General features: G+C 33.3%; 1 protein-coding gene and 1 pseudogene across 1 annotated transcript; one reads left to right on the top strand and one right to left on the bottom strand.

The window, feature by feature from the left end:
* Nucleotides 1–3,500: 3,500 nt before the first annotated feature.
* Bulli (regulator of MON1-CCZ1 complex protein bulli) lies at nucleotides 3,501–7,602 on the bottom strand. The gene has a single exon (XM_035372669.2). It carries the CDS (start codon nucleotides 7,231–7,233, stop codon nucleotides 5,263–5,265), a length of 1,971 nt encoding a protein of 656 aa, XP_035228560.1. The 5' UTR covers nucleotides 7,234–7,602; the 3' UTR covers nucleotides 3,501–5,262.
* Nucleotides 7,603–7,870: 268 nt separating this feature from the next.
* On the top strand, nucleotides 7,871–9,437 carry LOC118200708 (uridine 5'-monophosphate synthase pseudogene; annotated as a pseudogene).
* Nucleotides 9,438–25,238: the final 15,801 nt, after the last annotated feature.

Raw genomic sequence — 25,238 nt, 5'->3', positions numbered from 1 at the left:
TGTTTATGTGTTACATTACTTAGTTTTAGATGCAATTTTGCACTTTTTTTAACGTTATAGTGTTCAATATTGTGGTATATTGAGAATTATGGATGTGTATATCATAATTGGACTAAAAGCTGGCACCGCGCCAAGTATCGAAGCGCGCGCAGTAATAAGAAAAAGGACTGGAATGCGAGTAGCTGTAGTTATGAAAAAGTAGCTGTAGATATAAGTGTGTATGCGTAGTGATGATATATTTTGTATATATAATAAAAGTAGCATGTAGTTTAAAAGAGTGTATCTTGTGAAATAATTACCCACTAAAGAATATACGACAATTGGCAACGAGGATGGGATAAAATTTTTAGGTCATAAAATAGATACTAATGGTTTACATAAAACTGATGAAAAAATATCAGTGATCGAAAAAGTCCCAAGACCCAGAAATGTCCAGGGAATTCAAAGCTTTTTGGGATTGGTTAATTTTTATGGAAAATTTTATCCTAAATTAGCGACAATCGCAAATCCCTTATATCAATTAACTAAGAAAAACACAAAATGAGTTTGGACGAAGAATTGTCAGAAGGCTTTTCTGTACATTAAAAAAGAATCGTGTTCACAAAAAGTTTTGACTCATTATGATCCAAAATTCCCCTTAACATTGGCAACTGATGCATCACCAGTAGCGATATTTTCTCATAAACTTTCTAATGGAACAGAAAGGCCAATTGCATATGCTTCAAGAACACTGACTGAAAAGGAGAAAAAATATTCTCAAACCGATAAAGAAGCTTTGTCAATCATTTGGGGAATAAAAAATATTTTCTGTACTTAAAAGGCAGAAAATTTACTTTAATTACAGATCATAAACCTCTTGTTGCAATTTTTGGCTCAAAGGAAGGCAGCAATAAGAAACAAGCCAAAACAGAATGTAGGAGTCTTGTTGCTGCCAAAAAACAAGAAGCAGTTTTGGCAGCAACAAGATTCCTACATTACATTTTGGCTTTATAGTCATTCCAATTCGATATTATTTACCGTAAAACAAACGAGCATGGTAATGCTGGCTTTCTATCACGATTGCCGACGAATTCAGAGCAACTGTCTGTTCATGATGATGTAACTATTTGTCAATTACAGCAGATTGAAACTCTTCCAATCACGGCCATAGATTTGGCTAAAGAAACTTAAATTGATGCAAAACTCAGTCCTCTGCTACGAATACTTCAAAGCGGCGGTGAATTAAAAGGAAGGGAGAGGGAGTACAGTCTCCAAGATGGCTGTATAATGTATGGTTAACGCGTTTGTATTCCAAAACGATACCGTGATAATGGTTTGAAAGAGTTGCACCACGGACACTTAGGGACTGTAAAGATGAAAGCAATTGCTAGATCTTATGTATTTTGGAATGGTATAGATAACGATATTGAAAATACTTCCAAAAACTGTTCTGAATGTGCAAAACATAAAATAGATCCTCCTATGGTAAAAGTTGATCATTGGGAGCACCCGAGCGCTCCAATGGAATGTATTCACATCGATTATGTAGGACATATTTTTGAGCATATGTTTTTGATAATCGTCGATGCTCACTCAAAATGGCTAGAAGCCTATCCATTGAAATCAAGCTCGACTTTTAAAACAATAGAATGTTTACGGGACTTTTTTGTACGATTAGGATTACGGAGTGTGATTTTGAGTGATCAAGCAATATTTATGATCAGTGTCACAGACGTTGAAGATAATTTTACATATTTTTAAACTGAAGTGCAAAATAATAACTTAGATTTTTCTTGAGTTATTGGTGTCATTTGCTATGAATCCGAATTTTGTGACCTGCAGCACTACTTCTGCAGGAGATTAAAAACAATTGACATGCATTGAATTTTTTGTAACAGTGAATACGATGTCTCAGCAAGATGACTTAGCTGAATTAGTAGCCAGGAAGGCCATCAATCGTTTAGAGGAGGGTTAAACACAATCCGCTGCAGCGAAAGTATGAGGAGTTTTTCAAAGTATCATTTCCAGACTATGGAATCAGTTTTTGGAAAGTGGAAATGTTTGCTAAAGATAAGACAAGGTTGTCTGCCTACAACAACAGAAAATGGATTATTAGTATTTAATACTATCAGCCATAGAAACCCCCACTATGAATGCCACTTTCTTACAACAGCACCTTCAGAGGGCTACTACTGGTACCAGAGTATTAATTCAAACTGTTTGAAACTGACTAAACCATGTGCGTTTGTATTCTTGCAGACTTTGGTTTCTGTTTTGTTGATAGAGGATCATCATGCTACTCGCAGAAAGCTTGCACACGAGCATTTCAGATGGGAATGAGATGAGTGGAGCAACATGCTTTTCACAGACAAGTCCCACTTTGATGTAACACCTGACAATAGAACAGTTGCTAATCACTTTTCAGTCTCAGAAACAAATTAAAAAGTTTGAAAGCTATTTCCTACAAAAGTGGGAGAGAATACCTCGGTCCCTATTTGATAACTTCTTTAATTCCAAGCTTCAGAGGTGAGCTACATTGTTTTCATTCAGGGAAAACCATACCCTTTATCACAACTCATTTGTATCTGAAAAGTCACATTTTTTTTTTTTTTTTTTTTTTTTTTTATATAATACGCACTGTAGAGTCATTAGGTTATCTTGAAGCAGGAGATATGAAAAATGAGCAATTCCTTCGCCGGGACCTCTCGAATAGGCATCAAGTGTGCTACTGCTACATCATGAAGGCATGCATCAAGGAGGGGAAAAACACCTTTTATATTACCACTTAAAGGGTAAGTAGAGATTAAGGGACCCCAAATACTGGTAATGATGACTTACTCTCCATGACCTTTTAATTCAGGTGCTACTGTAGAGTCATTAGGATTTTTTGAAGCAAGGGACATGAAAAATGTGCAACACCCTTGCTGGGACTTGAACCTGGACCTCTCGAACATGCCAGATGTGCTACTGTTAACACACGAAGGCATGCTTCAAGGAGTGAAAAAATACCTTAGAGCACAAATTGCATAATTTTTGTTTACCGACAAATATCATCAATAAAATTTAATTATTCTTTCTTCAATGTTTCTTTTTCTCTTCTCTTCTCATATCTTACAACACATATACATTATGTATCATTCACCAAAATATTTCTTCATCTGCAGTTTATATCCAAAATCCTAATATCTCCTAGTTGTTTTGAGCAGTGTGCATCTGTGTACATATATATGTCCATTTAGCTTTCTCTCACTCTCTCTCTATATATTACAATTAACCTTAAATTAAGTCAATCCAAGCTTATTAAAACAGATGACAGCATGTGATCAAAATCAAAGTTGATTAAGAAACATTACAGCTAGAAAGTTAATTTTTAATCTGATGGATTTCATGACTTAATGACCAAATGAAAAAAAAGCCGTCAGAAAATATATATATATATATATAAAAAAAAAAAAAAAAACATACCAAACATATTTAAAATAATTTAACAAATGATGTGTTTATAAAGAATATGATAATCATGGGTGATAAAGCATAATTTATTAATTACATCAAATCTGTAAACAATTTAGATACACAGATAATAAATAGTGTGTATCAGACATGGGTAAATTGTGGCTCACATTGTAACAAAGAATAGTTTTATTAAAATACAATTTGAAATGGAAATTATAATACAGTACATTATTTTTAACAATTTAAATTGCTTTATTTGCACAATGATTTTTGACTGGTTTCAAACTATGTGCTAATCATCCAAGCAATAAATTACACTTTTGCCACTTACTACCATGACAACGGTACTTTTAGATATGCTGAAAGCTAACTGGATATCAAAAAAGATAAATATAATAATCAATTGCTGCATTGGTGATGTGCCTTAAGTCTTACTTGAATAAAACTATAAATATGGATATCTGTAACTGAAAATTAAAAAAAAAATAATGAATCTGATGATCTAGTCTGAATCTAATAGAGGATTAAAAAAATTTAAGGCTAAATTTGATGTTTATAAGCTACATTGGAGAGGGAAAAAGCTATATTTTTATGCAAAATATTGGTAGGTCGCCAACTTATATTAACATAATATCATACCTGGAATTGTAACTTTTCTGCAGTACATGCTATTCAGTCTCATTTGACTTATTCTTTTCAAAAGTATGCATATCAATTAAAAATAAATTTAAAACCATTAAAACTAGTCCATTTTTTTTCCAGAATGGTTGCACTATTCTTCGCTCAAATGAAAAGTTTTATTCTAAAGGCTGCTTTCCCCTTCCCAGCATACTCTTACTAAAATCCTGAGCGATAATCAGAAAGGGAAGGCATTGGGCTTTTTTGAATATGTATTTATTACAGGCATTAATAATCAAATTCAGAATATTATGTACACATTTCTAATTTCAATACAAATTAATACGTTTGCAATTAACTACCAAAGTTTGAATGACAAAAGAAATGATAGAAGAAAATGAACCATAACTTACAATTGCAAAGAATTATATATTATATTACTAGTATTTATGTATTATTACAGCCACCTTTAAATAGAAGTTGCCAAACTTTGTCAACTATGCACATATGAGCGATCCACTGTAAATTGCTAATCCAAAAATTTACCAAATCACCTTCTGCTAAAAACCAAACCACACCAAGGAGTTGGTGCTAATATGTAAGTACCATATTATCTACAAAAATTAGACAAAAATAACAGCACTGTGTTTAGCAGAGATTTAATCTGCTAATAGCAGATTTCTCCGAATCTGATGAAGAGGGACTTGTACCTGTTTGCACTCGAAATCGATAGAAGTCTTGACTAAAATCTACGGCAAACACGTTTTTGGATTGCCTAATTTTATGATTTACTTTGGCATGCTTTTCTTCTGTCTTGATTTTACATTTTAATTAGGTATATATCTGAAAATCAGTAATCTTTTTTAATACTCTGTTGGAAATTTTGCGGCTATCACTTTAAGAATAGTTTTAAACAATTTTTATGTTTAATGATTTTATATTCATGCAATTTTTTCTACTGCAGGCAAATCCCATGCATGTGCATTTAGAAATTAAATTAAAATAAAAAATATCATGATTTAACAATTGTTAACTTGGATTACAGCAAACACAACATAATCAAAAAATGTGACATTGCTTGTTAAAATTTAAGAATGATTATGTGTATGGTTACCAATGTTTTGCACATTTTGAAAATTTTGGTAATCTTACAAGGTGGTTTCATTTATATGGAAGTACTGAATCATTTCATCATTATGCATAACACCTTTAATTCAGAACAGTTTCCAGTGCTGATGCAGTTCCAAACACACTATTAAAATATTTTACATAGCTCTCACAATGTTCCCCTGGCTCAAAATCTGGGGCACCTCTTAATCTAATATTTCTCTGCTCAAAGAATTTGTATACAGAATAAAAAATATTTGTATCTCCAGTGAGTTTAGCAGCAGCAAGATATTTTGGTGCAGAAAGACTATCAATGGCTCCACAACTTCTTATAAAGGATAAAGCTTGAAGAATTTTCTTTTGTGAAAGTAAAACTTCCACTATTTCTTCATTGGAATTCTGCAGTCTTTTCAGCATATCTAATGCGAGCTGATAAGCTGGAGGATAAATTCCTTGAAGGGCCAACATCAAACAAACTAACTGTTTAGAATCACTTAGAATGTGATACTGGAGGAACTGATGGAGCTGATAAAATTGCTTATTTTGTACTAAAACATTAATTAATAACTTGCAGAGATAATGTTGGACAAACTGCTGATGTTGAATCAATGATCGGATGTATTCTAGTAAAACAGAAATTACAAATTTATAATTTATGTTATCGTTCTCAAATACAGAAAATACATGAGTGTACATATCAGACTGATCCACAATAGCCACTGATTTTAAAACTGAAACATTCTGAGTATTAGTTTTACTACCTTCCAATTTATCAGCATTCTGTTTATATATAGCATTTAATTTATCAAAAACTTTAGATATATTTACTAATGAAAGCTGCTCATCAGGAAGTAAACCATCATGACAAACTTTTAAAATGATTGATTTCGAATTCTGTCGTAACAGCAAAAAATCAATTAATAATCCTTTATCATGGATAATATCAATTAAAGGCTCACAGTTCATTTGAACATGCCATAAGCATCCCAGCTTGGGATCAATTATTATGTTTGGCTGGAAAACAACCCAATTAGGGGAGTATAATTCACAAGAAACTTCAGGATCTGTAACAATATTATGACTAGGCATAATCGGAACTTTTAACATAAATGGTTTGATAGGGCACTTTGAAATAATTGGTGAATGGTATGATACATATCCATCAGACTCACATGGCATTTGTATGTCATACAGCATAGATTCCTTGGAAGCTTGATGATGGACCACAATAACATTATCAATTACATTTATTGCAAAACGACCACTTTTGTCCAGTTTAAGAATATCTGTCTTGCGTGGAGGACCATCTTTGATTACACTGTAAATCACAATTTCTGCTCCAGGAGAACCAAGTGAACGTGGCTGATGTCGAAGGACAAAGATGCAAGTCTTATTGTAAACAGTAGCTATGCTGACATCTCTTTCAAGCAAACACACTTTCTGTGATTTTGGTGCTGCAGGAAGATCAATTTCAAATTTAGACAGCTTATAGGATGCACCTGGACGAAACTGAAAAGGATGCATGACATTTGAAAGGCTTCCTGAAGACAAAAGCAGCAATGAATTTTCTGGGTGGTACACGTACCAGTTGACAGAGACATTGTATATTTTTAATGATTTTAGACTATGCTTCTCAGGAATAACTTGATAATGTTCGATTCCATGATCAGTAACAAAAACAATTTCGTTGATATATGTCCAAGAGAAACCTAAGATTGATGTAGTCTTACCTTTGCAGCTTTGTGAATATTCTAAATTTTCGGGTTCTAAATTTTCGTTGAAATTTATAAACTCAATCGATTTATAACCCCGCTGAACAGAAAGTATTTTCTTATCTGGAGAAAATTTTATTGACATCACGTCTCCTTTATCCAGCATGCGAAAATTAATGGAAGTTTTGTCAGATGGTCCTTTTACAACAACACCAGTTGTTCCCCCACATCGAACAGCGAAAACTTGGCAATTAGCTTCATCAAAGAAAACATTCGTAAGTTTGCTGACAGGTTCAAATCGGACTGTGTCCGAACCTAATTCCAATACATATTTAGAGGAAACTGCACTTGATTCTAACATGTTGCCGCCCACTTCCACTAGTTCAAATTAAAAAGTTTCCCAAAACGCTTTTAATTTGAACTGAAATATTTTAACAAACCTATATAAAACTATCCATCACAACTTTTCAGGGAAACTAAATAAACTTCATTTTAGTGCAGCCCAGTAATATTTTCACACAATATCTATAAAATCGAGAATAAATTCAAGATACAACATATGTGCTATACTTGAAATAAAAAAATTAAGCCGTAACTAAAAGGAAGCCAGTTTCTACGAAGATAGAGAAAAAAGAAATGTGTGGTTTATTCGTCCTAAAGCTTTTCTATAATGCCATCGTTTTCACGTAGAATACAATATTTCGAAAACAATAAATGAAAAATTTCACTTTATGCTCAAGTCTTTTAGCTCAATGAGTTTCATTAAATAAATAATAATTAGGTAAGGTGACAGTTATTTTTTTCCCTTAGAATATCATTTAAATACTTTATAGGAATTATAAGCGTTACATTAAAATCTTATAACTAAATAAAGAACCTTTAAAAATTTTGTTTCTAATTAATTAAATTTTTAATTTTACAATTTCTACATAATTGTTTGTTTATTTATGTAACATAAATTTAAGACCACCTCTCCAACATTTCAAAATTGTGAATGGCATCAATGTTACCCTTTTTACAAACACATTAATGGGAATTAGAGTTCATGATAATTGATGAAAAGTTTTGGATAAAGAAATTTCTTTACTCTATTAACAGATATGGCTAAAGAAAGTGAATTACTTTTACGTCTTATAAACATTGGTGTTTGTAAACTAAATGAATTTACTCTGAAGAGTGGTGTCATCTCACCTATTTATATTGATTTAAGACAAATCATCCATTACCCGGATCTTGTTCATGACATTGCTGAAGCTGTCCATCGGAAACAAATTGAGCGAAAGATAAATGTAGATGTTTTATGCGGTGTGCCGTATACGGCATTACCAATTGCTTCTGTTGTGTCTGTTTTACACAACATTCCTATGGTGCTACGACGCAAAGAAGCTAAAAGTTACGGTACTAAGAAATTGGTTGAAGGCGTCCTGAAGGAAGGAGGTAATTGTTTAATAATTGAAGACATCGTATCTAGTGGTTCCAGTGTGATAGAAACTGCTGAAACTTTAAGGAAAGAAGGGTTAATAGTGACAGATTGTATTGTAGTTCTAAACAGGATGCAAGGGGGTTTGGAAAACTTAAAAAAAGAAGGTATATGTTTGCATTCGTTATTTGACATTAATGATATATTTGATAGTTATTGCGCTGTCAATAAAGTAAAAAGGACTATTATTGACAATGTTAAACTGTATTTAGAAACAAATACATATATACCTGTAAAAAAATTATCCCAACAATCAAAATGTTTAACTTTCGCCGAAAAAGCTGAAAAAATTAATCAACCTGTAGCCAAGAAGCTTTTTGAAATAATACTTAAGAAAAAGAGTAATCTTTGTGTAGCTGTGGATACTATTCATGCGGAGGAGTTACTGAAGTTAGTGGGTGACCTGGGGCCTTATGTTTGCATGATTAAAACTCACATTGATATTTTGAGGGACTTTAATGAAAGTGTAACAGAAGAACTGACTAAATTAGCTAAAAAGCATGATTTCCTTTTATTTGAAGATCGGAAATTTGCTGATTAGGTAATACTGTTGTGCATCAGTATGAAAGTGGTCTGTATAAAATAAAGCAGTGGGCTGATATAGTCACAGTTCATGGGCTTCCTGGAAGTGGAATTATAACTGCTTTGAAAAATGCTGCAGAAGATTACAAGGATCGAGCTTGTGTACTTATAGCAGAAATGAGCTCAAAAGGTGCTTTAACAAATAATGCTTACAAAAAATGCATTATTGAAATGGCTGAAAATCATCCAGACTTTGTGATTGGGTTTGTGAGCCAACATAAATTTCCTGAAAACGATACCTTTATTTATATGTGTCCAGGTGTAAACATAAAACATAGTGACGACACATTAGGACAACAATATAAATCTCCTGAAGAAGCAGTGAAAGATGGTGCAGATGTAATTATTGTTGGAAGAGGTATCTGCAATTCTGATAATGTTATTCAAACTGCTAATGAATATAAAACTAGAGCTTACAGTGCTTATTATCAAATGCGTAGTCAATAATTACTTATATTTTCCATTTGATAAAAGAAAATTTAAATAAATTATTTTCTTGTTTATTTATGTGTTTATAAAATATGCAATTAGTACTTCACAAACAATGAAAAGTAATTCTTGGAAAAATGAGCATTGCTTTTGTTTTCCAGAAAGTCTTACTAACATTTGAATGCTGCAAAAAAAGTTGGCTAAAGTGCAGAATCGCCCATTTATATGGTGCTTTTCACAAGAGTAAGAATTGGAATTTTGTCAATTTTCTTTGACTTTTTAAGTGAAAATATGTCGATGTGTACATGGATAAAGTCAAGGGAGTACGCCATGCCATTTTTGTGTAATTCTGGGATATTTTTTTTAAGTGAAAATAGGTCGATGTGTACATGGATACCAAGTGTGGAATTCTTAAAAACGTGCCAAGCAATGCGCGATTCTGCACTTTCCCCAAAAAGTTGGTTATAGTATTGAATAATAATTTTATGCATGCATTTTCAGCATGTAGCAATGTAGTGTTCCGTTTAATTTGTTCATTTTTTCTTCTATTCTTCTTATTACTACATTGTATTTTTCTATATTCTTTTAATTAAGGACTTAGTTTTTGTTTTAATTTTTAGTACTAGACTGATGAAATTACTTTCATCTAGTTAAGATAGTTATCGGAAGCCAGTAGAAATCTTCAGTTAACAAAAGTATGTTAATTACATTTAGAGAGGATGTTTGTTTGCAGACATGGCAATTACATGCACTAAAAGACATAATTTAGCTGATTTTCCAGATTATCTGGTTGAATGAACAGTTTCTGAATATCCAAATATGAAAAATAGCTAATTAAAAAGCATTTAGCCTATCATATCAATGTTTGTTTATGTGATAGATAAAATATAGGGGCAGTTATCTGTTGAAACATCAACAAGAATTTTTTTTTTTTAAATGGCACAGCTGGAACAGCTTTAGTATTGGTCCTTTTGGCGATTTTTTTATTTGGCGACAAACTTCGGTCGCCAAGGTAGACCCGGTTTTGAAGATCGGAAAAAAATGGCGGATTGTCAACAAAACCCGATCTAGACTAAATAACAATCCTAAAAAATAAGCTCTTAATCAGAATAAACAGTCCTTCTCTAATTTTCAATATTTCTAGTACTGCTATGATAAATTCTTGAAACACTACTGTGGTTGATCTTTACAATATGGTAACTGGTAGTTTATAATATTAATAATATTAATGTATTATATTATTAATTTTTAAGTAATTAGTTAATATTTATATTAGTATTTAGCTAATATTTTTAATTTACAAAAGGTTAATAAATGCATTTCAAACTAGTATATGTTACTTTAGTTTCTTAGATTCTGTTATTAAAAGAAAATAAAAAAATATTTCAAAGTGAAGGAAATCAAATTCAGTTATAATGGGCAAGTTTTGTACCAGTGTTAGAAATATTTTTTATGATTAAATATTGTGAATGGTAAAAATATTAAGAAATGTGTATTTTTTAATCCCTCAATTTATTACAAGTAATTTATGATTATAATTTAAAAGCTAAAATTAAATTATCATAATGAGTAAATTTTGTACCAATGGTAATAATACAACAATCATCGTAAATGATGATTTCTGTGAAAAATTCGAACAGTCATTGGAATCCACTAGTGGTGGAGTGATAGCCACTGAACAGTGGTAGTTCAGGCTGGCTATATGGGAGTTTTAGTAGTTTTCCGTAGATGTAATGTGAATCTGAGCCAGTTTCTCTTAAAAAGTACTTTATGAAGGCATCCTTCTTCTGCTAGCCAGCATATGTATTTATTTTCTATTCATAATTCTCTCTTATTTTCTTATTTCTTAATTCTAAATCTTACTTCTGAAGAGAAGAAGTGTTGCATCTATAGGTCAAAAAATATGGTCAATATGTTTCAAAATCCTGTCAGTTTTGGAAAGCATCTAAATAAACTAAATAATTTGTATGTGATGCAAACAAAAATGCATTACACTATTTCATGTACTGAATAATTAATCAGGGAACAAAGTATATTGTAACGTTCCTTTATTTTGTAACCAGAGTTATTTTATTCTTGGGATCTTTACTGTCAATTTCCTCCACCCGTTTTCTCACCAGAATCCAAATGAAGTTTTTATTTTGTAAAACAAACCGTGTTTTGCCTTTTGAGGCCACATTAATATTTTGCTAGATAAGAAAAAATTTGTAGTCTTCATCCTTGCATTATAATTGCTGATAGTTGAATTCCATGCCAGTTAAGTTTTTAACCAACTTTGCATTAAATTGATTTGTGCAGCCTTTGGGCTACAAATTTATTTGAATTTAAATTTTACATTTGAACTTAATTGTTATCTTAAGTTATCTTGCCACAAGTTGTTGACCGAGTCGTAAGTACAAAGTGTGCCTTCTGTTCTGTACATCTAAACTTTATAATAGAATAAAAGTATATCTTAACTTAATAAGAATATATCTAAACTTTATGATAATAACATTTAAAGACATTGAAATCAGTATCTAAGTGCTTGCCATGTAGTCAAATTTTTATATATAAATTGTACTTTTACTTTTATTATAGAGTTTTTATTACAAAAAATTAAGATTTCTGTTAGATAAAATGTTTAAGTAATGTAGAAAATTTGCATAAAATTTAAAATAAAAAGTTAACTGTTATGTCAACATACTATTAATGAAAGTAATAATACTCAGTGAAGGTTATTCATATACAGCTGTTAGGTTGTAAGATTTACAAAATTTGAGAACTCTAAATTATAAGCAATATATTCCATAATCTAAGCAACATTATATTTTTTATAGTCAGACAAAGTATGAAAATGTTATAAAAGCAATAATGAAACCTGATTTGAACCTATGAATTCATGCAATTACACATCCATATAGTTCTAATATGAGGTATACAAGTATTTTTAGACCATGGTAATTTTGATCTCCTTAGCAAAGGAAACACCAAGATTTTACCTCATGCTACTGAAAATGTTTTTTTTTTTTTTTCCTTGGGTGGGGGTGGGGTGGCGTTTATAATAATATGCAGAGTTGACATATGAAAAAATGTCGACTCATGTGATGTAATATTAAAAGCACTAGTTTTAACTATCAAAAATTTGGCTTTTTAAAAAATATTTTAAATGTTGTGCTTTCCTAACACAAAAGTAACTTTAAGAAAAACACACAATTTATCCCTCCTGCCATCAAAGCTCTGATACCTATCAAATTCGTTAAAGTTACATGGACAGAAATGGCGGCATATTTGAAGATCAGTATTTAGGGTTACCAAGGTTATCATAATTTTTCATTTATCGCTCCAAAATGTCGCCAAACAAATTTCTCGCCAAAAATGACTAATACTAAAGCTGTGCCATTTATGGTAATCCTAAATACTGAGCTGAGAAACATTCCGCCATTTCTGTCCACGTAACTTTAACGAATTTGGTCAGAGCTTTGATGGCAGGAGGGATAAATTGCATGTTTTTCTTAGTTACTTTCATGTTAGTAAAGCACAACATTTAAAATATTTTTAAAAGAGCCAAATTTGATGGTTAAAACTGAATGTGATATGTCAACTCTGCATATTATAAATTCCACACACACACCCTAAAAAAAAAAGAACACATTTTTAGTAGCATGAGGTAAACTCTTGGTGTTTCCTTTGCTAAGGAACCACATGCAAATTTAGACTTTTAGATGTTTCTTAAAATGGGCAATGATCAAAATTACCATGGTCTAAAAATACTTTTTTGTCTCATTTCTTAAATTAGAACTATAGGGATGTGTAATTGCATGAATTCATAGACCAAAATTGGGTTTCATTATTGCTTTTATAACATTTTTATAATTTGTCCGACTATAAAAAGTGTAATGTTGCTTAGATTATGGAATATATTGCTCATAACCCGGCGGAAGTCGCACCAAGAAAAGTTACTAGAGTGGGCGCGTGGGGTATCACATACCCCAATAATTAAAATACGATAAAAATATTTTTATTTAGTTTTAAAGCTGTTTTTCTTGTTCTCGTGTATTATACATACGTGAATAATTATTGGGTTTCAAAAAATTAATTTCCAAAATAATCCTAGAGTTAAAATTAAGATAAATGAAAATAATAAAAAAATAAACATCATGCCTCTAAGTTTCATTGCATCTCTAATACACAATGCTTATTTTATTTCTTCACACTTTGAACGAAATACATTCATGTGTTCTTGGCACAAAATGTTTTCACATTTTAAACATTGCATTCACGTTCTTCTGTCCTTGGCGCGAGGGCAAAAAATTTATCACATCTTCCATACTTAGTTGTTTCGAATTTCATGTATTCGTTTTAATTCTTCGTCGAAACTTCTTCTTTTGTTTTCAGTTTCTTGGTAAAGAATTAATCTCTGATCTTTGTTCAATACTTTTTTTCATTAATTGTAATGCAAAATCCTTCAAAAACGGACTTCTGTTTCTGGTTGGTGGATTAGCAGTTGAATGTAATATAATTCAAGTATTTATTACAGAAACATTCAGTGCAGGAAAGAAAATTACCATTGCCCACCTCCTTGTTATTCTGGCAATTGAATAATTGGCTGACATTTCATCCCTCATATCCACTGCTCCTTTAGTCATATAAAAACATATAATTCCTGGCGTTTTATTTTCTCCAATAGTATCATCTATAGTATGATCGTTATATAATGTTGAAAGCATAAGAACAGTTTTTCCGTTTTTAGGAACATCAGGAATTAATGTTTTATCTTTTTCGAAACCAAAACAGTTTTTAGAAAATATTAGTTTCATCTTTAGTTTCCGAAATGCAATCTTCATCACTTTCAAATATTTCTAATAAATCTCACAGGTGTTGCATCTCCAATTCATATGGAGTCATTCTTTTTACCATAATGCAGTTAGAAATTTTTAAGAATTTAATGTCAAGTACTTTAAAATCACTTGCGAGTAGAAATATTTACTGCTACACTCTAGAAATAACTTTCTGAACTAAATATTCAGTCAGAAAAACACTTACGCGGACAGGCGCATGGGGTGTGTCATACCACAGTTCCAACAAAATACCGATAAATCTTTTCCTGAAACACACAGGCAAAGGAATAGTGGTTCTGAATGTCAACCACAACTAGAAACTCAGCTACTGAGAGCAGCACAGAATTTCAATTTCACAAGTTAGGAAAATTCCACTTTTATGTAGGGTTGGGGTATGATACACCCCACGCGCTTTCCTGCGGGATAATTTACAGTTCTCAAATTTTATAAATCTCACAGTCTAATAGCTATATATGAACAACCTTCACTGAGTATTATTACTTTTATTAATAGTATGTTGACATCACATTCGACTTTTTATTTTAAATTTTATGCAAATTTTCTACATTACTTAAACATTTAATCTAACAGAAATCTGAATTTTTTTGTAATAAAAATTCTATAATAAAAGTAAGAGTACAATTTACATATAAACATTTGATTACATGGCAAGCAATTAGATACTGATTTCAATGTCTTTAAATGTAATTATTATAAAGTTTAGATATATTTTTATTAAGTTAAGATATGCTCTTATTCTATTAAAAAATTTAAATGTACTGAACAGAAGGCACACTTTGTGCTTACGACTCAGTCAACCACTTGTGGCAAGATAACTTATGATAAGAATTAAGTTCAAATGTAAAATTTAAATTCAAATAAATTTGTAGCCAAAGTCTACACAAATCAATTTAATGCAAAGTTGGTTCAAAACATAACCAGCACGGTATTCAACTATCAGCAATTATAAACAGGACTGAAGACTACAAATCTTATCTTATCTAGCAACATAGTAGCATGGCCTCTAAAGGCAAAACACAGTTTTTTTTACAAACTAAAAATTTCATGTGGATTTTGGTGGGAGAACGGATGGGGAAATTGACAGTAAAAATCCCAAACATAAAAAAACTCTGGTTACAATATAAAAGAACGTTACATTATACTTTGTTCCCTGATAATTATTCACTACATGAAATAGTGTAATGCATTTTTGTTTGCATCATATACAAATTATTTATTTTATTTAAATGCTGTCCAAAACTGAACAGGATTTTGCAAACATATTGACCATATTTTTCGACCTATAGATGCAACACTTCTTCACTTCAGAAGTAAGAATTAGAAATAAGAAGAGAGAACAGTATTTATGAATAGAAAATAAATATATATGCTGGCTAGCAGAAGGGTGCCTTCAAAAAGGACATTTTAAGAGAAACTGGCTAATTCACATTGCATGTAAGGAAAACCACAAAAACTCCCATATAGCCAGCCTGAACTACCACTGTTCAGTGGCTTATCACTTCACCTCTAGTGGATTCCAATGACTGTTCAAATCTTTCACAGAAATCATCAGTTATGATGATTGTTGTTTTGTATGATTACCATTGATACAAAATTTACTCATTATGATAATTTAATTTTAGCATTTAAATTATAATCATAAATTACATATAATAAATTGAGTGATTAAAAAATACACACTTCTTAATATTTTTACCATTTACAAAATTTAATCATAAAGTATTTCTAACACTGGTACAAAATTTACTCGTTATAATTTAATTTGATTTCCTTCACTTTGAAATATTTTTTAAAATTTTCTTTTAATAACAGAATCCAAGAAACTATAGTAACATATACTAGTTTGAAATGCATTTATTAACCTTTTGTAAATTTCATTATTCATAACATAAAAATTAACCTTTAGTAAATTTAAAATATTAGCTAAATACTAATATAAATATTAACTAATTACTTAAAAATTAATAATATAATACATTAATATTATATTTTGTAATTTAAAATATTAACCTTTTGAAACCTTGTATTCATAACATAATCACTGCCATAAATACATTTACGGTAGTGTTTCAAGAATTTATCATAGCAGTACTAGAAATGTTGAAAATTTGAGAAAGACTGTTTATTCTAATTAAGAGCTTATTTTTTAAGATTTTTATTTAGTCTAGATCGGGTTTTTGTTGACAATCCGCCATTTTTTCCCGATTTTCAAAGCCGGGTCTACCTTAGCGACCAAAGTTTATCGCCAAAAGGACCAATACTAAAGCTGTTCCGATGAAATTACTTTCATCTAGTTAAGATAGTTATCGGAAGCTAGTAGAAATCTTCAGTTAAGAAAAGTATGTTAATTACATTTAGAGAGGATGTTTGTTCGCAGACATGGCAATTACATGCACTAAAAGACATAATTCAGCTGATTTTCCAGATTATCTGGTTGAATGAACAGTTTCTGAATATCCAAATATGAAAAATAGCTAATTAAAAAGCATTTAGCCTATCATATCAATGGTTGTTTATGTGATAGATAAAATATAGGGGCAGTTATCTGTTGAAAAATCAACAAGATTTTTTTTTTAATGAAAATTAATTTCTTCTCTGGTAATTTTTATACAAAATCTCGACCTCCACATATTTTTAAAATTCTCATTATATGCAAAAGAAATAAAAACTATGCATAAATCTGTTATTGTGAGAATATAGGATAAAGCTTCTTCATTCTTTTTAAACTGCTTAGAAAATCCTGCTTGTACTTTGCTATATTCAAATAATCTAACCGTTTTGAACTGTATTATATTTACAAGATATAGCAAATTTTAAGTCATTGTTCATCGTCTCATTTGCATCACAGTGAAATTACCAGGTTGCTGTAGAGAACCTGTTGGTAATGATGCATTTTTTTATTTCCCTGTAGTTAATTGCCAGTGATTTTAAACATGATATTTAGCATATATGAATTAAGTTAGGGAAAGTACTGTGACATTAACCATATGCAAGTTAAATTTATATTTAAAGTAAGGGGGGAGATAACATGCTAAGCCATAAAGTTAGCAGAAAAAGGCATATTAAATGTATATGTCAGTTTTAGCTGATTAAGCATGTTACTTAGTGTACATAAATTAAAGCTTGGAGGAAAAGTATCCATGTACACATCAACCTATTTTCACATAAAATCAGAGAATTGCACAAACTTGGCATTGCACACTCCGTTTGTTCATATACACATTGATCTATATTCACTTAAAAAGTCAAAGGAGCAGCCAACAAAAAATATATAATCTCAATAAACTACATTTTAAATCAAACAATCGAATAACACAAAAAAGGAACTCCATCTTAGCACTACACAAAGGAAATATCCACTTACTTTATTTAGAAATTTCCCTTTCTTCAGTCAAACAAAATTCCTTAGCAGCATCCAAAAACTTTCTAAAATTATCTGAACTAGAATCTCTATACAGTCAAAAGTCTCTAATAATAATCCGGAATCGTCGAAGTCCCGACGAGTCCGGATTATCGGTTTTTCCGGATTATAAATCAGTTTAAATCTGGTAAGATGGCATGCAGAAATTATAAAATTAATAATATGAAACTGTAATTTATGAAATAAAGAGCAATCATGCTAAAGGGTATCAAAATTTACAAAAAAAAAAAAAAAAGCTTAATATTTATTTGTTTATTTTATTAAACATTTCTTTCAACATGCGCATGCGTAAAGCTTACATTACGCATAGTCGAAATTAGAAAACTGCAACCGGAAAACTATTTGATGGGTATTCGTGGTATTTATAATGATGAGGAATTTGATTTAAATCGTATCAAAGACGGAGTACATCGAGATGATATACTACATTTAGTAAGGAATTATAAGCCGAATAAAAAAAAACATCTGCTCTGAAGATAAGGATAGTACAGACAGATCAACGTCCAGTTAATTGTGCTCTGCGTCCCCCCCCCCCGCAGAGCAGCGTGAAATTGCTAAACATTAATCTGCAACATTAACTGAAATAGATAATTTTAGCTTAGTTTATACCGTCTGTTTTACATTAAACGCGCATGCATAAACGTATTATGCACATGCGTAAAGGTATTATGCGCATGCGCAGAAAGTTTATAGCTTTGAGGTCCGGATTAAAGATTTTTGACTGTACTGGCGACGCTACATAAATTCACAAAAATAAGAGTCAAAAATAGACTACAAAGTTCGCACAATACGTATTTCCTTCCTACAGACAGGACACTTATAATGGCTTTTAAGTAAACCTTCATTTACACACCACTCAATTAATTCTCTTTTCCCCCTTTCATTCTAAATCGTATAGAAACTTCAAATTAAACTTACCACATTCAGACATTCTACCATCTAAACCACAAAACAAGCAATGCACTTTCTAAGCAACGCACACCGCAAGCCCTTACAAATCTTTTCCCATAATTTAAAATTTACTGCAATCAAGCTACCAATTATGTCATAATAGGAATTCTATAACATTCAACTACTCAAGTTACCATAAATGAAACAACTTTGCGATAATACAAGGGGCGTCCTTCATTCTACTCTATACGTATGTTATTACAAAATGGTTAAAAGTGCTTTCAAACATACAACAATGCTTCACTTCTTTTCTAATCTAATTTCCCCCTCAAAATGACATTTTTAAGAATATTACCTTATTGGGGAAAGAATTGCATTTAAAATATCCCTGAATGGATCTTAGCCATTATGTTTAATTTCATGCCAAAACAAGTAAAGGGATTTGCTAGATTTTCCTTGTGAAGATCCCTCTTAAAAACATATTGTGGAAATCGGATAAAATAAATGGGTGTGATACAACATGCAAATTGCTGACATTAATGAAAGAATGTAGGAAGAATGGTTGTTACCTAAGAATAGAAGGATTAATATTTCTTATGTTTACCAAAATAAATAAATAAATGAAATGAGTTATTCAGCTTATGAAAATGGGTAATTTTATTTTAGACATTTTTTGATATTTCTGGTTTGTTGCATTATTGCCAAAATGAGAAATCTGATGTTGGCGAAATTTGTGCCGACTAATGGAAAAGTACCAAAATGTACACCAGAAGTAAGAGCAGAAAACTATAAATAATAATAGCACATTAAAAAAAAAGGAAATGGAAGAAAGTGTAAATAATAATAGCACATTTAAGCAAGTAATATATATATATATATATATATATATATATATATAAAAAAAAAAAAAAAAAAAAAAAACTTAAGTCAACTCCTACTTATTTCAACAAAGAATTTTTTTTTTTTTATTATTTTAGTTACTTTTCATTAACATTTTCTAATTTATAAAGCTGATGGTGGTCTATAATTTCTCATTCTATATATCTCTTGTAATGCTTCATTATTGCAAGGAACCTTTCCAGTGAGTTTTCAGCGGTATAGTTCTTCAAGTAATATTTCATGTAATGATTTCACGCGACTCAGGCGACATATGCTTGATTTGCTGCGAAGAGTTTTCTCCCTAGATATATTACTGCATAATCTACAGTGCTTTGCAACTTACTTTGCGAAGTAATGGGACATTACATCCGCTTCATCCAACTCTATAAAACTACAATTCTTTAATTCCATGCACTTTAAAAATCTTTAGAACTCTGTTTTACTATTGCCACTTATTTTTGTTAAATATTACAATAGCATTTATCACAGTCATGTACTATTATTTATAAGTTGTTATAAAATTAATTTTTACAGCACGTTAGAATTCCTAATAAACGGTCATTATTTGTAAGTGTTATATATAATACACTCTTAGACAAAAAAACGATGCACCGAGAAGATATAAAGGAAATTGGACACAAATTGGTATGCATACAGGTTTCAATGAAAAATGCAAAATTTTACATTTTGGCTGCCAATGAATGAACGGTTGTCACTACAGCGCATCTGATCTGTGCAACTGGCAGGATATTAAAAGGAGAAATTGCAATTCCAGGTCATAAATTTTTCACGAATTCCATTCCGTGTACTCTGGTAGACAGTAACTATGCCACGTATACAGGTACGTGAACGATATGCGCAGATGTCAGAATTTGTCAGGTCGTGTAGTTGGGCTCAAAGAAGCCGGTTGGTCTTATATCGGCGAATAGCTTGACATTTGAGCAGGAGCGATGCCACTATTGACGATGTTGGCAGGAATGGGTGAACCATAGCCGCACACAGCGTCAAGAAGTAAGCGGTAGGCCTAGAGAAAGGACAGAACGTGAAGATCGAGCAATCGTCAGAGTGGCACTCACAGCCCCAAATGCGTCATTATCATCGATTGTACATGCAACTAGTGATTCAGTGACCGCAAGGACCATTCATAGACGGCTCACAGAAAGGCGGCTGAGGTCGGTGCACCTTGCGCCGACTACCATAGACTTGTGCACAACGTCAAGTGTTTGCAGTGGTGTCAGCCTCATTCGCACTGGAATGTTACTGACTGGAGTAGAATAGTCTTCAGTGATGAGTTCCACTTTGAACTGAGCCCCGATGACCAGCGAAGGCGAGTCTGGAGACGCTCCGGACAGCGGTGTGATACCAACCTGCTGTCTTCCGGCAGACAGGCCGACAACCAGGAGTGATGGTCTGGGGTGCCGTTTCATTTCATAGTAGGACCCCTTTGGTTATCATCCGTCGCAACCTTACAGCACAGCGGTACGTCGACGAAGTTCTAAGGCCCGTTGTGTTGCCTTTCATGTCACGCCACCTTAGGCTTACATTTCAGCAAGATATTGCCCGCCCACACACTGATGTTTTTACTGCTTTCCTTAGTGCTTGCCGAACATTACCTTGGCCAGCAAGGTCGCCGGATCTCTCTCCTATTGAACAGGCTTTGAGCATTATGGACAGGGACCTCCAACCAGCTCGGTATGTTGACAATCTAAAGCGCCAGTTGGACAGAATTTGGCACGATATCCCTCAGAAGGACATCCCTAACTTCTATCAATTGATGCCAAGCCGAATAACTGCTTTCATAAGAGCCAGAGGTGAACAACACGTTACTGACTTTTTCATTTTGTTAAATGAAATCACTTCAATAAATCATCACTTCTATAAATCACTCTATCTATCTATACTCTACTTCTCTCTATCTTCTATAAATCACTCTATCACTTCAATAAATCATCGAATTTTTCTCAAACTGTAATCATTTGTTTTTCCGTAAATGTGCATCACTTCTACGGATTTTCGGATAACTCCTTCTTGGTGTGTCTTTTTTTTTTTTTTTTTTTTGTTGTTGTTGTTTAAGAGTGTATATTTTAAAAAACAGCATATCTTTGAGTCCGATAAACAGGAATAAATAAGTAGGAATTGACTTTAATATATGAAAAAGTGTATTAACATTAAGTGTCATTCACAACAAGTTTAAAAAAATGTACAGTCGGTCACAAAAGTATTCGAACACCGGTACCCTATCAGAAAATGACAAGATGGCGTTTTTTTTCTCTTTCTCTCTGTGTGTCGTGTTATTCCATCCTAGGTTTTCTTCTCCCCCCATCTTGGAAAAAACTGGAAAAAATTGGTCACGATCTCTTTTTGAATGGGGAGATGACATTTTGAGAAAAAGCTGACGACCCTATCTTGGAGAATGAACATGACCGCTCTACACACCCTTTCACTCTCTCTCTCTCTTTGAATTGGGAAGCCATTTTTTTGGGAAAAGCGGACCCTCTTCTTCTGATCTTGGAAAACTGGAAATGAACGCTCTACACGATCTCTCTTTGAATTCAGAAGGTATTTTAGGACCTTCTAATGTTGGAAAACTGAAATGGACGCTCTACGCTTTCTCTCTCTCTCTCTCTCTTTCTCTGAAATGGGTAGTCATTTGAAAACTCCCTAACTTTGGAAAAAAACAGAAATGAACGCTCTACACTATCTCTCTTTGAAAATGGGGGGTGTCATTTTGAGACCTCCCTCCCCTAAACTTGGAAAAAAAAACTGAAATGAACGCTCTACACATTCTCTCTTTGGACATGGGTAGCCCTTTGGGGACCCTCTCCTCTTGGTAGGAAAAAAAAGAACTGAAGTGAAGGCTCTACACAATCTCTCTTGGAATGGGATCCATATTTCGGGAAACGTGGATCACCTCATGCTGGAAAACTGAAGTGAACCACCAAGATTGGACTCTATATAATATTTTTTTTAATTGACATCATGACCCTCCTCCAATTTGTTATTAAAATTGTTTTTTTTTGTTTTGGTTTTTATCCCATTTCCGATGTGATTTCAGAAATGCAATTCCATAACAGTTCAATTTCATTCGAGGTTAAATGATCTAAACAGTCTTTGACCCACCCATCCGTATGATTATTTTCTTCTCCTTCCTGTTGCACCAAATTTTGTAAGTCCATATAATCATTCCATACGGGAAGGGCTGGATCCTCACAAGGCTGTCTTGAAACACTTGGAGTCTCTTTGGGATGAGTGGAGAGATCTAGGATGTCTGGACCCGGCTGCGATTCTACCTCCATGATTTCTGGACCCGTTGGAACTTGTTTACCCGGCTGAAATTCTACCTCTACAATTTCTGGACCCGTTGGAACTTGTGAACCCGGCTGTGATTCGGCCTCCATGATTTCTGGACACGTTGGAACTTGTGGACCCGGCTGACATTCTACCTCTACGATGTCGGGACTTTTTGAAGCTTGTGGACCCGTCTGACATTCTACCTCTACGATGTCGGGGTAGGTTAGAGAAGAAGAAGAAGAAGAAGAGGATACTGGAAGAGGTTCTGTCTGTGAGGAGTCCAAAAGAGGTTGCCTGTTGGAACAAGTCGGGGAAGAAGAAGAAGAAGAAGCTTCTGGATTCTGAAGCGGATCTTGCACGCCAGGTAGGTTCCGGTAAGTCGACCGTTTTTTAAGAGGTAATTTTTTTTCTTCCTCCTCATCTTTAATCGTGATGACTTCAATTTCATTCCGTTGCCGGGTCGATTTTGTTTCGGGCTATGACGGTTTGGTCCAGCTCCTCTTATCATCTAAGGAAGGGATGGGTAAAGGTGGCGGAGGGTTTTCTTCTTTTTCTTGAAACATCATCCGCGATTGGAAAGAAATCTCCTCTTTCAATTGTTTCCAAAGCGAGTACGAGCACCGATCGACGAGAAAGAGACTCTTCTGGGTTGTGACGATGAGATATTGCGTTTTCGGGGGAACGACATAGTTTTGAAAAGGTCTTAGAGTATATTTCTTATATTTCATCCTGTCGCTGACTTTAAAACTTCTTTCCTTCAGATTGGGGGACGATGATTCGTAATAGGCGAGAGGAGCGGCTGTGGTTTGAACAATATGAACTTCGTCCTCAGCCGTCGTTCTCACTCCAAACGTAAAATATCGTTTCGTGAGAAAAATATTCTTCCACCGAAAACTCGTGCGCGGATCCGTATATCGCCGGTCTGTTTGAATGGGCCGTCTCAAAGCTCGATCCATCCGATTCCAAGAGAAGGGAGATTCCACTTTCGTTTGTTGCGATTCGAATAAATTTCTGTATATATTCTGAACGAGCAGGTTGGAGGATTCGACATCTTGGTTGAAAGAAACGATCGCTTGATGAGGTGGTAAATGCGGAATAAATGTCGCACAATGACACGCCAAAAAAATTTTCAAGTTGGAGATTTGCTTTAGCGTCTTCAAATCCTCCCCGTTCGAAATCCGTTGAGTTGGAAAAACGTCTAATAGCGACATGGCTCCCAATGGAAAAGAAATGATCTCGCCCAGTACTCTCGTCTTTATATATATATATATAGACACACACAGGCACACATAGAGGCTCTATGACGTCCGTTTTATTTGTTTTTTTTTTGTTTCTCTCTCTCTTCTTTCCAAGAAATCTTATCTCCATGACCTCTTTTTCTTTTCTTAAAAGATGAATGTGTGTGGGAATGAGGAAGTGAAAGTAATAATTTAATAAACAAAAAATTATCCAACCATGACCTTCTTTTTTTTTCCAAAGTCACCCTTTCCAATCCAAGGACGTCCAGATATAGAGGAAGCAGGGAGAGAGGAGGAGAGAAGGGAAGGTCACACTCTCTTTCTCTCTATAAATAAAAGGGGAGAGCCCCAAAGTCGTATTTTTGTCCAAGTGAATCATGAGGAGGCATCCCCGGCTCACTACGTGTATTCCTTTCAAATATAAATATGTTGATCTTTCCTTTTATATCATCCAAGGAGTTGTTTACCTGAAAGCCTCCGATTTTTCAAAATGTGCGGGTTATCATACCGTGGGGAGTTATCAAAAGATGCGGGACGAATTTTTATCCGACGAAAACGTGTTGATGGCTCGTGACATTCCACCTTTGGATGCACAAATTTTGTTAATGAAACGAGCCAAATATTTTTACACGTCCCACTTTCTAACCGTCTCGCAAATGAATAGGATTATGGATCGTCTTGAGAAGACAAAAGGGATTCTCGTTCATTTTAGTGAATGGTTGCATAAATGTTTGCACGAACCTCTCTCGATCGAGAAGACTGGGAAGAATACCTATTATATTCTTCTCGAGGACTCTCCTCCTTCGTCTCATCTTAGAGAGGCCACGACTTTTGAAAAAATCCTCGAGCAAGAAAAAATAGAATGGTGGAACAACTACCCCATCCCTCTGCCCGAGCATCAAGAGGAGCCTGTTCAGAAGAAAAAGAAAAAACCTTTCCAAAAGCCTATCCTCATCCTCCTCGATAATGATGGGGATGAGGAGAAGCCTGTTCAGATTCCTCTCAGTTTGTCAAAACCCGTCGAGGATGAAAAACCTCTCCCTTTTTCAAGACCCCTTGAGGAAGAGAGACCCCTCGAGAAGGAGAGATCTCTCCCATTGTCAAACCTCCTCGAAGATGAAAAACCTCTCCCTTTCTCAAGACCCCTCGAGAAGGAGGGACCTCTTCCTTTATCAAACCCCCTCGAAGATGAAAAACCTCTCCATTTATCAAGACCCCTCGAAAATGAGGGACCTCTCGATTTGTCAAAACCCCTCGAGGATAAGAGAACCAAAACTTCTCTCTCTTTCGAAGAGGAGGGACCTCTCAATTTGTCAA

This window comes from Stegodyphus dumicola, chromosome 4 (assembly GCF_044657685.1).
Source record: "Stegodyphus dumicola isolate Sdum_Otavi_A_Nest chromosome 4, ASM4465768v1".
NCBI classification, from domain to species: Eukaryota; Metazoa; Arthropoda; class Arachnida; order Araneae; family Eresidae; genus Stegodyphus; species Stegodyphus dumicola.
This window is presented reverse-complemented; position numbering and strand designations above follow the sequence as displayed.

Excerpts from the sequence above, each read along its gene's own strand:
- Bulli (XM_035372669.2), bottom strand. The coding sequence starts at position 7,233 with ATGTTAGAATCAAGTGCAGTTTCCTCTAAATATGTATTGGAATTAGGT.